General features: G+C 31.5%; 5 protein-coding genes across 7 annotated transcripts; 2 read left to right on the top strand and 3 right to left on the bottom strand.

Moving 5' to 3' along the window:
- Positions 1-44: 44 nt before the first annotated feature.
- LOC124492785 (beta-1,4-glucuronyltransferase 1) lies at positions 45-13,957 on the top strand. The gene is made up of 8 exons (XM_075734605.1): positions 45-102; positions 4,966-5,396; positions 5,454-6,878; positions 12,226-12,412; positions 12,486-12,590; positions 13,253-13,327; positions 13,404-13,500; positions 13,559-13,957. Exons 2-8 carry the CDS (start codon positions 5,337-5,339, stop codon positions 13,884-13,886), a joined length of 2,277 nt encoding a protein of 758 aa, XP_075590720.1. The 5' UTR covers positions 45-102; positions 4,966-5,336; the 3' UTR covers positions 13,887-13,957.
- LOC124499190 (uncharacterized) lies at positions 101-4,676 on the top strand. 2 transcript variants are annotated; one of them, XM_075734643.1, is made up of 4 exons: positions 101-3,641; positions 3,702-4,232; positions 4,283-4,402; positions 4,470-4,676. In XM_075734643.1, exons 1-4 carry the CDS (start codon positions 3,575-3,577, stop codon positions 4,508-4,510), a joined length of 759 nt encoding a protein of 252 aa, XP_075590758.1. In that variant the 5' UTR covers positions 101-3,574; the 3' UTR covers positions 4,511-4,676. The 2 variants fall into 2 exon arrangements, with proteins under 2 accessions (XP_075590758.1, XP_075590751.1); XM_075734636.1 differs by having other exon boundaries at positions 101-4,232.
- On the bottom strand, positions 7,174-8,934 carry LOC124492786 (syntaxin-12). The gene is made up of 5 exons (XM_047055790.2): positions 8,378-8,934; positions 8,252-8,321; positions 7,927-8,196; positions 7,573-7,852; positions 7,174-7,507 (listed from the first exon to the last, which is right to left on the bottom strand). Exons 1-5 carry the CDS (start codon positions 8,523-8,525, stop codon positions 7,418-7,420), a joined length of 858 nt encoding a protein of 285 aa, XP_046911746.1. The 5' UTR covers positions 8,526-8,934; the 3' UTR covers positions 7,174-7,417.
- Positions 9,007-11,350, bottom strand: LOC124491745 (p21-activated protein kinase-interacting protein 1-like). 2 transcript variants are annotated; one of them, XM_047054442.2, is made up of 4 exons: positions 10,757-11,350; positions 9,988-10,590; positions 9,675-9,932; positions 9,007-9,610 (listed from the first exon to the last, which is right to left on the bottom strand). In XM_047054442.2, the coding sequence occupies exons 1-4, from the start codon at positions 10,826-10,828 to the stop codon at positions 9,065-9,067; spliced, it is 1,479 nt and encodes a 492-aa protein (XP_046910398.2). In that variant the 5' UTR covers positions 10,829-11,350; the 3' UTR covers positions 9,007-9,064. The 2 variants fall into 2 exon arrangements, with proteins under 2 accessions (XP_046910398.2, XP_075590733.1); XM_075734618.1 differs by having other exon boundaries at positions 10,748-11,267.
- RIOK2 (RIO kinase 2) lies at positions 13,834-15,739 on the bottom strand. The gene is made up of 2 exons (XM_047055780.2): positions 15,280-15,739; positions 13,834-15,227 (listed from the first exon to the last, which is right to left on the bottom strand). The coding sequence occupies exons 1-2, from the start codon at positions 15,551-15,553 to the stop codon at positions 13,954-13,956; spliced, it is 1,548 nt and encodes a 515-aa protein (XP_046911736.1). The 5' UTR covers positions 15,554-15,739; the 3' UTR covers positions 13,834-13,953.
- Positions 15,740-16,161: the final 422 nt, after the last annotated feature.

The following is a 16,161-nucleotide window of genomic DNA, read 5'->3' as shown; positions in this document are numbered from 1 at the left end:
GAGTTCAAATTGGCAAGTCGAGATGACAGTCAATAAATAAATAAGTCAAGTTGCAATACGAATATGTTTCGACTAATCATAATTGAAAAGTAGCATACCCTGGTAGTGCGAAAAGGCTGAAAGTCTGAAAATCTTTCTGATAAACATCTTTTTTGGTTCTGAAAATGTCTGAGAACGTCAGAAATTTTCTGAATCTGAAAATTGACAAAATAATTCTTAATCTCCTTATTATGGCTTAAAAAATCTGAACACACTTTGTATACAATTAATTATAATTATTTTTTTTATTAATTATAATGTTGCAAATTATCTTGAGACTAAATTAAATATATCATATTTGATCATATTTAATATATAATATATCATATATATATTTGGTTGTGTATTCAATTAGTGAATTAAAATTTATTGATATTGATTGATTATTTACAAAACAAAAAAACCGAATACTGAAACAAAAACATTATTATTTATGTGTTTAATAATTACAAATGTTTGTTGAAAATGTCAAATAAATAGTTGACGCCATTTACATTTGCATATGTTGCAAGCTCGAAAAAATCAGAACACTTTAATTTAACGGTCATCGTAGAAATCTTTGAAAATGTTTTGATGTATGAAAAATGCAAATTTTCTAATTTTCTTTCTGTTGTTCTCAGCAGTAATTTTTGGCAATTTAAAAATTCATTACAAATCAAATAAGTTTCATTTCTATCGTTTTTGATGATTTTTTCCACGATATAATATTTTCCAATTTCTGTTTTGATGCAATGATTATTTGTCGATTTTGCTGCGGTTTGGTTGTAATTTCGTGTACAAACAATTTTTTCTTTGATACGTATTCGTTTTTGAGATTGAAATGTGCCTTGGCCAAGTAATTTATTTTCTGCACCGATTGGTTTATACACTTCCTGGAAAACTTTGATGGGTGTGTTGTTTGGACACAGTTTCGGCATATAATTGTAGAGAGATTTTAGAAACATTTCTGACATGTGAGATGTATTGTTTCGGCAAGACGAAATGATGGATTGGTAGGTCAGAAATTTTTTCATAACTTGTTGAGTTACGTTTGTCCCAGTCTTGACGCGTTTTGCAATGAGCCCCATTGTGTTCTCGGTAAAATATGCGGTCTGAACCGGAAGGGGCCCATAATTTTTTACCATGTCCAGAAAGTGAGCGAGAAAATGGACGTTGATTTTCCACATGAATCTTTCCTTGCTTGAATATACTTGGTCGAATGATGTGAAAAATTTTGCAATTTCAGAATCAACATGGCGTAAATCCGTCATTTTTGATATCATACGTGATGATAATTTTGACAGAATAAATGCCAATTGTTTGAAATTTTCGCATCTTCCTCTTTCAACAATTCCTTCAAAACATATGAAACCATAAAATAGAAGAAGTTCATAGTCCATACTTTTTAAATTTCGTTTTTGCGACAATTGAGGCATCGCTTTCAGAACACCTTCAGGAAATTTAATTGATGAAAGTCGTTCATCCACAATGCTCAATTGTGTTTTGTTTAATTTTGTTGTTTTCAATTCATTTTTTTTTTCGTTTGGTAATACTTGATACCATCTTTTCGTAGCCAAATCATCATCTAACCATCTATTGATGATACTCTTCACCGTACCCAAATATTGGGAATGCATTGCTTCCGGTGGACATATTATCGACATGTCAACGTAGGATAATTTCATAAGCTGGCAATTTCCTTTGATGCCCATAGTTGACTTTCCACGATTATTACTGGCAATGCTCCGCCAGCTTATATTTGTCCGAAGTTTGAAGTCAAATGATAAAGAATTGTCGTATTTTCTATTTGGTATATACAACATTGACTTGAAATCATTGTCATACGTGCCTTTAATCTCACAGCATTGGCATCCGTAATAACCATTGAATTGTGTGCTGTTTAAAAGAACGGCTCGTGCTGGTGCATCTGCAATTGCTAGAAGAAGTTTAACAAAAAACTTTTTTTCATTACCATCAACATCGATAATTATTGGATCGGTGGACAATGAGACGAGTTCATCAACAAGTGGCTTTATAACGATATCAGAGGATGGCTTACAACTACCAGAATGAAGTGCAATAAGCATAGGATTGTTTATACGTTCTTGAAAAGGAAGTTCATTTAAATAGGCGCAAAGTGGCCACATACTTTGAGAGCCATCGTTTGTGTAAGCTACACCGTCCCAAGTCAATGTCAAAGTTAGGGTAGGAATTGAACATGATGATGATGATGTTACGAGTTGGCGATATCGTTCTGAATTGGATAAATCGTGGAAAAATTTACTTTCTTTCGGGCGTGTAATTCTCAATTTTGAATAATACAATGGAATTTGATGATGAAGCCACTTGGAGAGAGGGATGTAACAAAAAAATGATGAAGAATCGCTTTTCATTTTTTGTGATGGAATAATTCGACAAGATTCATGACTGTAGCAACAAGTTGTTGGAATATTTAATTCGTTAACTGGCCCAATGATATCTCCACATTGCGAATAAAAATATTTATAAATTGTAGGCGTAAACGAATTTGGGACTTTTGTAATTATGGTGTCCCAGTCCGAACACGATACAATAGGTTCGCCACCAGTAGTGCAACAATGACGATATGCCATGTTGTTTAGAGATTTAGAAAAGATTTCAATCTCTTTGTTTGTGGTATTGAATCTTGCCTGATGCAACAGAATTATCATAATACGTTCCATTTCATTCATTTCGATTCTCCGAGAAAAATTTTCAAATTCAATGGTTGATTCTTGATGTACGATTTCATCATCACCATCATCGCTATCAGATGCATATTTTTGAAGGTCATCATCATCATATATAATTCCAGGTTCAACGTGATATTTATTAATTATAGTTTCAGCAGAACTCCCAGCAGGAGATTCTGAATCCGAGACTTGTGCATTGCGATTCAAAACTTTATTGACAAAAGTTGAAAATTTTTCATTTCGTCTTTGAACTTTTTTCAAAAAAGATTCACTATGATAACTTTGGGAAAAGGATGGCATTTGTTGATCAGCCATTTCGTGTTGTTTTTCCGATTCATCAGATCGCTTCATGGTGATAAACGTGATAATTAAACAAAAATCAATCAAACAACAACAATCTCGAAACTCGAAGGAAGAGAAAAAAACAGGCAAGTGCAAAAAAATTGTCAATATAAAAATTGTCGATACTTGTTGAGTATTACGCTTTTGTGAAAGCGAAAAAATAACTGCAAAAAAATGATTTTGGTGTGCGCGTACTCATGTCAAAGCCCCAAACATACATGAGTGTGAAAAAATGTGTATGTTTGTGCTTCGCGAAGACTAAATTTTTTCACACTACTGTCCAATGTGCGGAGGGTGTATGTTCAAAAAATGCTTCTTCTTATCAGTTATGAGCTGCACCGAATTCGATTTTTTTCTTTTTATTTTCGTGTAACATTGCGGTTTTTCTGCCATTGTTTCGCCGTTGTTTGAATGGATTACTTCGTCATCATTTGAAAAAAGTATTTCGTCATCATTTGAAAAAATAATTTCGTCATTATTTGAAAAGATTTGTGTGGTCGAATATGGTTTCCATAATTAATTTTTGCAATTCAAGCGAGGAATATTCATCATTTATTAATTATATGCAGGGTGAGTATTCGGTTTTTGCTTTTGAGAATGTTTTGTTTTTTACCTCATGTTCTTTTTCAGAAAATCAAATTAATACAGTAGATGAATTCAAAGATCATCTACAATACAATGTATTGTCGTTTTTGCGAGCATTCACTAATCTTAATTTTGGAAAACTTGAAACGGACCTTGCAGTTTTTGAAGAAAATGAAAATAAAAAGAATGAACGAAAAATTGATGAAGACGATGAAATTATTAATAATATTATTGATGATGAAGATTGCCAATGTGAAAATTTATGTTGTGCAAAATTAAGACAAAAATTGAATCATTTGTCCGAAAAAGTTGATACGATGGAAATATGGATAAAAAATGAAATGAAAAAAATCGACAATCCATTAGTAATCAATAATTCTATGAAAAATGGAGATTTTTTATTGGAAGATAAATGGCTAGTCAAAGGCGAATTTTTACATATCGCCGCTAGAGATAGTGGCAATAGCGACCTGGCTAACCTTTTAGATTCGGTTTTTGGAAGAAAAATCTTACAAAAATACAAGTCGATTAAAGATCTTCCAAACGAGCTTAAAAAAGCGATCGATTTATTAATTGGTAAGTCACTTCAATAAACTTTCTTCAACCAATATCATCGCAACATTTAGAGCATTATTCAAGGGCAAAAGTCGTTGAAAAAGGAGGAGAGTATAATAAAATAAAAAATAATGCTAAACAACGAATAAACAAACGTTTTGACAATTGGAATCGGTACCAGTTGAAAAAAAGTAAGTCTTTTATATACATTATTATGTGATCGTACTTATATTTCATTTTGATTTTTTTACAAAACAGAATTGTCAGTCAAATCACCATCCACATCAAATGATGATTAATTAAATGTTGCAATATCATCATTTTTCGCTTATTTTTTTATTTTTTCCAGTCATTTTTTTAAATTTGTAATAACCTATGTTTATATCTATGTTAATAATTAATTTTTGTTAATTTATTATCCTAATACAAATTAAAATATATATAATAAATAATATATAAAAAAAATTTCAGAAATCAAAATGAGTGAAATGAAAGAAAATTCCCGGGAAATCTATTGCCTACAGTGGTGTCTGAATGTTGTCAGACTTAGCTAAATTCAGCATCAAAAAAGTACCATAAACGACCCAGAATTCTGACGTCTGAAAGAAGTCTTTCAGACGTTTTCGCACTACCACTAGTGGTGTCTGAATGTTGTCAGACTTAGCTAACTTCAGCATTGAAAAATCACCATAAACGACCCAGAATTCTGACGTCTGAAAGAAGTCTTTCAGACGTTTTCGCACTACCAGGGTAGCATCATTGAATCAAAACGTTCAAAAAAGACCAAGTTCAAAACATTCCTTTGAATTTCGTGATGATAATTTTACATCTTTGATGGAGGTTAATATGTAACTTTTGTAACTTTATGTAAATTTTTTGCTTATAAGCTAGTTTTTAACCTTTCATATTATAAAAAAACAGCGTTAAACGAAGCAACATTAAGCGGGGCCTTACTGTATTTTTCAGTGTGTCAATCCATTAATCGCGATTGTGCTCAATCGATATTTTGGCACAATGTTGTTTCTGAATCAGAATCAGATTCTGTGATAATTTTTTTTTTGGAATGATGAAATTCTAAATCCAATGAAAATTTTGACAATAATGTTCAAAAATAAATGGGAATAAATGTCTCATTTATTTCGTAAAGTTGTACTTTTTCTCGTCTTTTTGATTGCCGTCCTTCAGGTATGATGATGATAAAAAATGTAATTTTTTTTTGTTAATTTTTATTTTCATACATAGATAATTCATATGTCATTGATGTCTCGTTTGGAATCACGGACCAATAGCATCAAAAATAATCATTTGAGTAGCCAAAGTAAAAAAAGTGATAATAGTGATAAATTCAAATATACGAACAACAATGTTGGCGAACAAGAACAGAATGTTCTCTATTCAATCGATATGGTTAATATTGAACGTGAACAGATGTATAATTCCTTAAAATCATTAAGTTCAGTGTTGGATTCATCTGGTGAACATCGAATTCTACATTTTCTATCGACAGCCGATCAATTGAAAAATTCTCGTTGGCGTTATTCAATCATCAACAAATTGGACACATTGGATGGCAATCATTTATACAAAAAGAATGACTTGTCCATTGCATCACATTCAACCGTCACACAATTGTACAATCTGGATCTGATGTCACGCAGATGGAATGGTCCTATATCGATGGCCATATTTGCCGTGACCATACAACAAATTCCAGTTGTAGTTGAGGCAATTCTTTTGTTGCGTTATTGTAACCCGTTTATCCAACAACGTACGAGCTTTCATCTAGTTTATCCATTAAATTTTTCTTCCAAACTAAACAATCGCCAAGTTCGTAGCTTATTGGACTTTCTACGTTGGTCTGAAATAAAAGACTCTTATCCCGAACTCGATCGATTTGTTTCGAAGGCAAATTGTGGCCATATAAAAGAATTGATCGATCAAATGGATAAAAAAGATAGTAAAAATTATAACCATCATGTAGAATATCCAAATAATCTATTGCGTAATATCGCGCGTCGCTATTCACTTACAGAATATACGCTAGTCATAGATATCGACCTGGTGCCCTCGAAATTATTGTACGAAAAATTTCTTGAATTTATACAAAATTCACGATTGTTCAAAGATGCAGATTTTTTTAATATTGATAAACAACCGCCAAACACATTCAGTGATAATTTAACAGGAAAGAGTTCCAGTGCTCTAATGGTATTCATACTGCCTACGTTTGAAATTGATCTCGAATTAGCTCGAAAACAGCACAACAATCTTGGTGATGAAGAATATGATCAAATCATACCCGATGACAAAATCAAACTTATTCATGCAATCGAACAACGATATGTAAGACCATTTTATATAGAACTTTGTTGGAAATGTCATAAATATACCGATTATGAAGCATGGTTACACGATCATCGATTAGTCAACTATTCTAGATCGATTTCCAACCTTTATGATGACAGATTCAGATTACAGATTCTTTACCAAGTTCAATGGCATGATCCATGGGAGCCATTTTACATCAGTCGGAATAATGTGCCATTCTATGATGAAAGATTTCGACAATATGGCTTCAATCGGATTAGTCAGACATGTGAATTAAACATGGCCGGTTATCAATTTGTCGTGCTTAACAATGCCTTTCTGATCCATCGAGGATTTAAAACATCAGGTGACTTTCATCCGACCAAAGATGTCGAACTTGAACGTAATCGAATATTGTATAGAAAATTTAAATTGCAACTAAAAGAACGATATCCAAATTCAGGTAGAAAATGTTAACCATGTCGATTTTTGCTCGACATTTTATCGTGATAAATACATATCATTCTCATTCGATGGCAATATTTAGTCATGAAATACTGTCAAGTCAGCGTTACATACATAAAACTCCCATATTATTAATTATTAATTAAATTAATTAAAACGAATAAAAATTTACTAGATTATCATTATTAGATTTTTTAAAAAATTTCATGCATTTTTTTATTTGAATTTCAAATTTTAATGTTAAATGTCGTTTGAAAGCAAAACTATTGAAAACGATTTTTTTTCGTTTTTTTTGGAACATAAATTAGGACAATAAAATAAATCGATTATACATTTGAATATAATAATGGAAAAAAATTGAATGTTTATGATTATCATCCTCATATTCATGCAAACTGGTTTTGAGAATGGTATCGAATCGGATCACATTGATTTCAATTGGAAACATAGATAACTGCAATAATGATGGCCAATATAATCAAAAATATCAGGATCATAATCATTTTCTTTTTTCGTGCTCGTCTCTGTAAGGAAAAAAGAGAATTTTTAATTTGAAAATCGATAAATTGAATGGACAAGAAATGCTTACAGAATAATCACTAGCTTTAGCCAATTGCTCATTACCCTCATGAATCTGAATGTTTGTTGATTCGATATTTGCTTCGATACTATCAATGACTTCGCCTTGATCATGAACTATTGAAGCCAAATCTTTGAATATTTGATTAACTTCGACAATATCAGATTCAATTTTACGGATTGCTTGCTCTCGTTCCTGTAATAATTGAATGTCAACATCCTCTTCAATATGTAATTGTTTTTGTTGTTGTTGTGATGATGGTTGACTTGGTGCCTGAAATGATTGTGGGCTAATTTTGATCAAGTTTAAAAAGCTCATTTGGTCAATAAAAAAATTGTTAATTTCTGACAATCAATTAATTACCTTTGCAAATCGATTAGAGCTGATTTATTATCATTTATATGTGAATTTGCACGTGCACGAATGATACTTTCTTTTTCTTTTTGTGCAGCTGTCCGTTGGATGACCTGAAAATTTTTCAAAGCTTCAGAAAAATCATTCGTCAAACGTTCTTTTTGCATTCGTCGTTGTTTCTGTTCGGATGATATTCCTGATGCAGGAATATTGGCCAATTCTTTTAAGTTTTTATTCGTATCTCTGGCCAATTGATTTGTATAATGCTGAATCTGATGTCTGGATAGTTTGAATTAAAAAATTGAGATAGCAATAATTAATTATAAACACTTACAATTGCGAACGAAGATTTTCCGAATCTTGTGGAGTACCCAACTGATTGACCATTCGTTGCAATTGATTAACTGAGAAAAGATGAATAAAGATCAAAATAACAAAGAAAAAAACAAAATTCGATTACCATTATTCGAAATTTTCTGTACATTATTCGCCACGATTTGAGCCAATTTGGGAAAATCCTGGAATCCATCATTACTACCAGTGGTGAATCCACCACCACCACCACCACTACCGGTATTGCTAGTTGATTGATAATTGTTGAAACTCATTTCAATCAAAATTCACTGGTTGTTTTTTTTTGCAAATTATTGTTCAAGCAAGAAATAAAAAAAAATGAATATTACGCCTAAAAAACAAACGTTGATATTGACAACGAAAACAATGAAAGAATTGACAATAAACAATATGTTAAATGATTATGATGATAATGAATAAAATCTCAAAACAAATGACTCAATATTTGACAATACTACAAATCGATGCCATATAAAATCAAATGATCAGATTGTAGAATATTTATCAATTTAGATTATTGATGATGACTGAAATAGCAATGATGATATTCACGATAAGTTTGAATTTTTACAATAACAAAACCAAAATGGTGCAGTACTTTTGTATACAAATCATTCATTTTGAGTCATTAAATTGACGTCGTTGATATATATCAGATGAGACAGCTGTAAATATATTTTTTGCGCATACGCCTTAATTGTATAAAATACATTCTATATGAACAGACATTCGAATTGATTGATTCAAAAATTCACATTAACATTTTATTTATCGCAAAAAATGCAGTTTTTAATTATCGTTTACTTTTAAATTTTGAATTTTTCGTTTTCATCATCATTGATTTTTTGTTGGCCATTTTTATTTGTCGCATTTTGAATGTTGTCATTTTTTTGTTCTTACTCTTTTTTATCGAATCTTTCATCATCATTTTAATTGTTTTTGATTTCTGTTTCATCTCACGGATTGCTATCTCATCATCATCATCATCATCATTATCGTTTTTATGATGAACTTTTTCTTCTTCTTCATGATCAAATTTCGATGACAATTCCTTTTCATCACTATTATTATCATGATTATTATTATGGATAAGACTGTCACTAGTAACTATGTTCGTTTGTTTCTTTCCATCATCAGATTTTAGAATTTCAGGATCAATTTTTTCGGATTTTTTTGCTGCTTTAGCACGACAGGATTCCAATTCTTCTTTTGTGATTTTAAGTTCCGGCAGGATGAAATCATGTTCAACGTTAGAAGTTATTACAGAAGTCCAAACGACTAAACAAGTTGGACGACAAGTACTGTCAACTTTGGCGATTAAAATCGGATTTTCCGTCAACTGAAAAATTAAACAGAACTAATAAATTTAAACTATCGAAATCAGATTTGATCTGCAGACTTACGTCATTGAAATTGAACAACCAAATTTTGATAAAACCATCACTTGAACAGGTAAGAAGCCATCGCTGATGTGATTGTCGTTTCGTTTCATTGATCAATTCGGATAATTTTTCATCCGGTTCAATTCGATTCCAATCGATTAATGTTAAATCTTTGATACGATTTTCATGTGCCCGTTGAATTCTATTTATAATTTTTTTCGTTTCCAAATCAAACACGATTAAATCAGGTGAATCCCCAGTGATTATTAATCGATTATCCTTTTTTGACAAATTAATTAATTTCATCTTTGAAAAATTTATTTAAAAAACTTACATCTATGTATACAATCTTGTTCAATCGTTTACCAATTAAACCAATATCTCGTTGCGAAATATGATATTTAATTGATCCATTGCTTATATCATATACATCGATATGTGTGTCAAATATGATGGCAAAATATAAACATGAAGAAGACCATAATACTTGATGGCCAACATCTTTAAGATTGACAATATATGCACATCTTCCTTTGATTAGGTTCCATGTTCGTAATGTCAGATCCTTAGATATTGATAGTAATAGTTTACCGGATGGATGTATATTAATGGCTGTAACTGAATCTTTATGGCCACGAAGTATTTTTTCTAAATTCCATACTTTTCCTGCTGACCATATTGCAATTGTTCCATCATCGGATGCAGAAAATAAATATGATGTACGTAAAAACTCTAATGCTGTTATCGTTCCTGAATGTGATATTAATGTTCCGGTTTCCAAACGATGACGTATATTAATCAAATTGATACGTTCATCAATACTGCCTGAAGCGATATATTTATTCGATGCAGCTAAACATCGAACACTTCCATTATGGCCATGATTGGTGAAACTTTGTTCCAGCAGATATTCATTTGATACATTATCTTGTTCTTCCTGAAACAAGGAAAAAATTAAAATATTATTAAATCTATCTAGTGAACGAGCATATTATTGATTACATCCAATCAAATTAGAATGGATATATTATCGGATCAATACAACTCGATGAACTCGTCAGTGCCGTGTCTATTTCTCTTTTTCTCTGGATCACGAAACTCACCTGTATCGATGATCGTTTTTTCAATTGAAATCCAACAAGAAACTCTTCATATGTTCCAATAATTATCTCCATTTCTTCGTTTCAATAATTATTATGTAATAATTATAGACGTCAAAAGGATAACGAGTGTTTGTTCCAAAAAAACCAGTTTGGAACCACGGTGATGAAACATTTAACACGTGAGATGAGTGTGTGTGGCTGTTTTGCGCTCTCATAATCAGGTCAGTCAATATAGGCAACTTGTTTCGAATCCAAAATACTCATTCGTATAACACGGTTGATTGCCTTGAATTTTTTTTTCTGTATTCCTTTCATTTCCAGACACTTCTATATACAAAAACTTTTATATTTATTGCGAAAATCAATTTTATTTCAAACGATTTTCACCATCTTTTTTGTGGGTTCAATTTTTCAATAATCATCGTCATCGATAACAAAAACAAAAGAGAACATTTCTGGCTTTTTTGTTTTTGCGTAAATCCCGAAGAGCATTTAATCCCAGTAGTCGTATCATTATAATGGATTCAAAAGTTGCTCAAAATCGAAGCGGTAAGTAATCTGATATTTCATAATCAATCCAATAATATCTAGAAAACATTAACACTTACACACCGAGAGAGAATATGAAGTAATTATTCATCTTCATTTTCTCTTTTTAAAATTTATCAATCTGTCTCTTTTTTCTTTGCTTCTCATAACTAAAATTATATTACAAGTTGTTTTTGAACATTTTAAATATATGGTGATGATGAAAGAAAAGATAATTTTCCCAACATACAAACATATGTGTGTATTTCATCCTTAATTTTTTTCAATTTTTGCCTTGGATATATTGCTTGTTGCTTATTGGCGCGTTTTAAATAAACGTACGTTTACGTTTGTTCGTCATCAAAGACCATCGTCAATAGTTTTATATGATAATGTCGATGTGATTGAATACGCACGCACACATACAAACACTCTTATTGGGTTTTTCCATGGTTGATAAATGATATCTTCACAAAATGACGATAAACACATTGCCTATATAGTTGGAAATTTGTTTACCAATAATTTTATTTTAAACCGAAAATTTAATCTGAAATGATATTTTCATAATACTACTTTTTTCTCTCTGTGTCTGTATTATTACCATCTCTGTATTGAATTCTCATTTTTTTGGTGGTCAATGTGTATGATCTCATCAATCATTTTCATCAGCTTTTCATCAATATTATCTGAATCGTTTTCCATTAAGATTTCTGATTACCCGTTTATTTCGGATATTCATAAGTGGTGAATTGTCAAGAAGAAAACTTGTGACCATGATGGTCAATAGTGTTTGTGAAAAACAAGGATGTTCGAATAAAGATACCGGAATATTACGATGGGCTGTGAATACGAATCGTTGGCAACCGACACGTACAGAATGGCTAACAGCAATGCGTATGGTCGACAATGATCATGAACGTAATCGTATCAATCGTTATATATATAAAAAAGATGCTAAACATGCATTAGTTGGACGTTTACTTATACGAAAATGTTGTGAACATTTTGTTGGAAGCAAAAGATTTTGTCTTTATTCTTCGAATAATTCTGAATCATCATTTGTTGATAACGAAGATCAATTGATACTCGAAAGAAGTGATAAAGGAAAGCCAATATTGATTGAAAGTAAGTGAAAGAAAACAGGCTACTTATTTTTCAAAATGGATGATGTAATTGGGCCTTTTTTCATTAATTACAGTCGATTCCAATGGTAATCACATACCTTATCAAGATTTTCAATTCAACATATCTCATTCGGGTGATTATTGTGTACTTGCTGCTGATTCATCCACTACTAAATTAGGTATTGATGTTATGAAAGTAGAATATTCTGGCGGTATGCACAAACTTAATGATTTTTTCAACATAATGCGTAAACAATTCTCGGAAGATGAATGGAAATATATTCGGCAGTCGTCTTCAGATTATGGCCGTCTAGCTCGTTTCATTCGACTCTGGTCATTGAAAGAAAGTTTTGTCAAAGCAGAAGGAAGTGGTATCATATTTCCTCTATCGAAGATTAGTTTCGTTTGTCCTAGTGACCTTGTTATGCCTAGTCAGAAGAGTCGTTTTGATTCGATCGTTAATGTATTGAATGGCAATTACAATAGTCAACAAACATTAAGCAATTGGATATTTGAAGAATCAATGATTGATCCAAAACATTATGTTTCCGTAGCTAAATTGTCCCAGAATTCCAATGCTGAAGAATTGAAAACAGATCGAGATTATCAATTTAGAATGTTGTCCATTAAAGATCTCATTCCTGATTTTCAATATTCGGATCTACATTCGTTTGAAGATGAATCCTATTGGATTGATTTTTGTCAGAAATCTTAATGTACAAATTCAATGAAACATTTATACACAAACACTTGAAATCGGAATTTTTTTGGGTTCTAAAAATATTTTCTTTTTTCTTATCTCAATGAATAATGATTTTAAACAACTTTGTTTATACTAAAGAATCGGAAGATAAGATTCGGCTACAGATTGAACTTGAATTTGTACAATGTTTGGCCAATCCAAACTATCTCAATTGTGAGTAGAATGTTTACGATAATTTTGTGTAACTAATGAGCTAACGAAATCCTCTTTTTTTTGCTATGAAAAATAGTTTTAGCTCAGCGTGGATATTTTAACGACAAATCATTCATCAACTATCTTAACTATCTACAGTATTGGAAACGGCCCGAGTATGCAAAATTCATCAAGTAAGACTTATCTCAGCAGTTTTATTGTTCTGATTTTCACTAATCTTATTTTTTTTAGATATCCAATGTGCTTACATTTTCTTGATCTCTTACAGCATGAACATTTTCGACGTGAATTGACATCAACACAATGTGCAAAATTTATCGATGATCAAATACTTTTGCATTGGCATCATTATGCTCGAAAACGGACAAAATTATTTCAAACGGTTCAACAGAATAAGCAACAATCGAATAGCAATCAAGGGCAAATTGGCTCAAATCAAAATCTAACCAACAACAATATAGGCAGCCTTAATAACAGCACATCAATGCAACAACAACAACACTCCATTGCCACTAATAATAATAGCTCACCATTATTAATCAATGGTCATCATAAATAATGATAGGATATATTTATATAAAAATTCTTGAGAAAGCACAAATTTTTTTTAATAAAAATATTCGAATTTAACAATCATTTACAGCATCCTTAAACGCATGCCAATCTTCTTTGGCAGATTGATAATCATCACGTTTACGTCGCCTTAAAGCATTCGAGTCGCCCTTGACATTTTTCTTTACATTGGCAGCCATTTTAATTCGTTGTTTTGTTTCCCGTTTGCGTTGTTCTTTCAATAGACGGGATTTGATCATTTGTGGATTGATAGTACTCGTTGCCGTTGAATAAACATCATCCCGATCGTTAGGATTTAATGTGGTCGAAATCTCCACATTTTCATCACAATCATTGGGATTTTTTTCATTCGATGATGTTGGAGCCAATTTTGCCATTCGTTGATCAAGAATTGCTATTTCGCCATTTATATCTTGATTATGCTTTGAGCTATAATATAAATTTTTTGTAGTATCATCGTTGATCATTGTTGATTTATGATCACTATGATCGATGTTATCGGCATCGTTTCTAGGACATAAACTATTTAAAAATTTTGAAAGTAATTCACTTTTGCCATCAACGATTGGAGAATTTTTGTCGTCGCTGGATATTTTTGGTTCATGATTTGAATCAAATGTTTCTTCATTTGCACCATCAAATGCATCGGCCAGTTGCTGAAGGTCGTTTTTAGTTATTGTTTGATCGAATGGCTCAAATTCTGGTATCGAATCTGATTCATAATGAAAACGTTTAGCGAAAAAATCGACAATACAATCACGATCACGATCAAAATAATCTTGTGCTAATTCATGGTGAACGGAAATCATCTGTGGAAAATCGATTAGAATCGGATCCAATGATCCGTCTTCACGTTTTCGTATCATTATGTTAAATTCATTAAAATCACCATGTACGACACCAAATTCGTTGGTCAATTTCATCATCAATGATATTAATTTTTCATATAGTATTTCGATTTGTTGTTGTTCATTATTATTATCCAAATAAATTTGGTTTAATATGATGCCGTCTATCAATTCCATGACGATACAATGTCTATTCATATCGATTGGTTCAGGCACAGGCAATAATTTATGTTCATATAATAATTTCATGAAAGCAAATTCACGTGTTGCTGCCAAACGCGATAGATAGATCCAACTGGCTGTCTTGTGATTCTTACCACGTCGTTGATAATAATCACGTTTATCCGATACCCTTCTGAAACATGTGCGGCCTAAACGATGAAATTTGATTGCAAATTGTCGGCCATCGTCATTCGAACAGATATAAACATCCGATTCTTTTCCAACGCCTATTTGTTGGCCGATCGAACTGATTACACCTGAAATAAGAAAATTAATAATAGTTTCGATTTCGATTGATGAAGCAGTTACCTCTATTCCGGAGTACATTTAATGCGAGATAATCATAGCCATGGTATGTTAAACGATAGCCATCATATCGTTTACCACGTTCATATGAAAGCAATTTATTCTTGGACAGGTTCATCAAAATTTTTGAGACAGATCCATTTTGAATTCCAGAAATAGAATAAACAAGACTTCGAGGAACAAGTTCATGATTTCGCATACCCATTTCGATGGCTGTAAGCACACGGAAATCATCTTTATCAAGATAACGAAGTAATGATAAATCTAGTTTGACCATTTTTCCTCGTGATTTATAAAACAAAAATTAAAATATTTCAAAAAAAAACATGCATGTGGCCGAAGCTAAATTGGCATGAGCTATTCATAAAGCGCGTACGCCAATTGAAATGATGATTACTATCCTTTTCCGAATTTTCGAATGAATGTATTCTATTTGATCATTGTGTTGGATGAATATTTTCTATCAGCAAAATTTATTTTAAATCTTTTTATTGACAATAAAAATTCTTTGTCTAAAGACAATAAAATTTACAATCGGTGTGTAAATAAATAAACAAATGATATTGAAAAACGACAAAAATGATTTTTGACAAGTCGCCGGGAAACAATTCAGGCATATTTTATTCATATTGAATTTGTTTTTGTTTTTCAAATTGTTTATTCATATTTTAATATAAATATAAATGTTTGTTGATAACCGATTCGATTGGATAGAATAGATGATATAAGCAATGAACAAAAAAATTGAAATTGAACTTCAAATGAATTTCAGCCATTGACAGCTTGAATATGATGACGATGATGATGATGATAGAGAAATGTGAAAAATTGATGCCACAAATTTTTAGCCTGTTTTTTTCACAAATTATTCACAGAGAATGCGCA

The sequence above is a fragment of the Dermatophagoides farinae genome, chromosome 1 (genome assembly GCF_024713945.1).
Source record: "Dermatophagoides farinae isolate YC_2012a chromosome 1, ASM2471394v1, whole genome shotgun sequence".
Classification (NCBI taxonomy): Eukaryota; Metazoa; Arthropoda; class Arachnida; order Sarcoptiformes; family Pyroglyphidae; genus Dermatophagoides; species Dermatophagoides farinae.
This window is presented reverse-complemented; position numbering and strand designations above follow the sequence as displayed.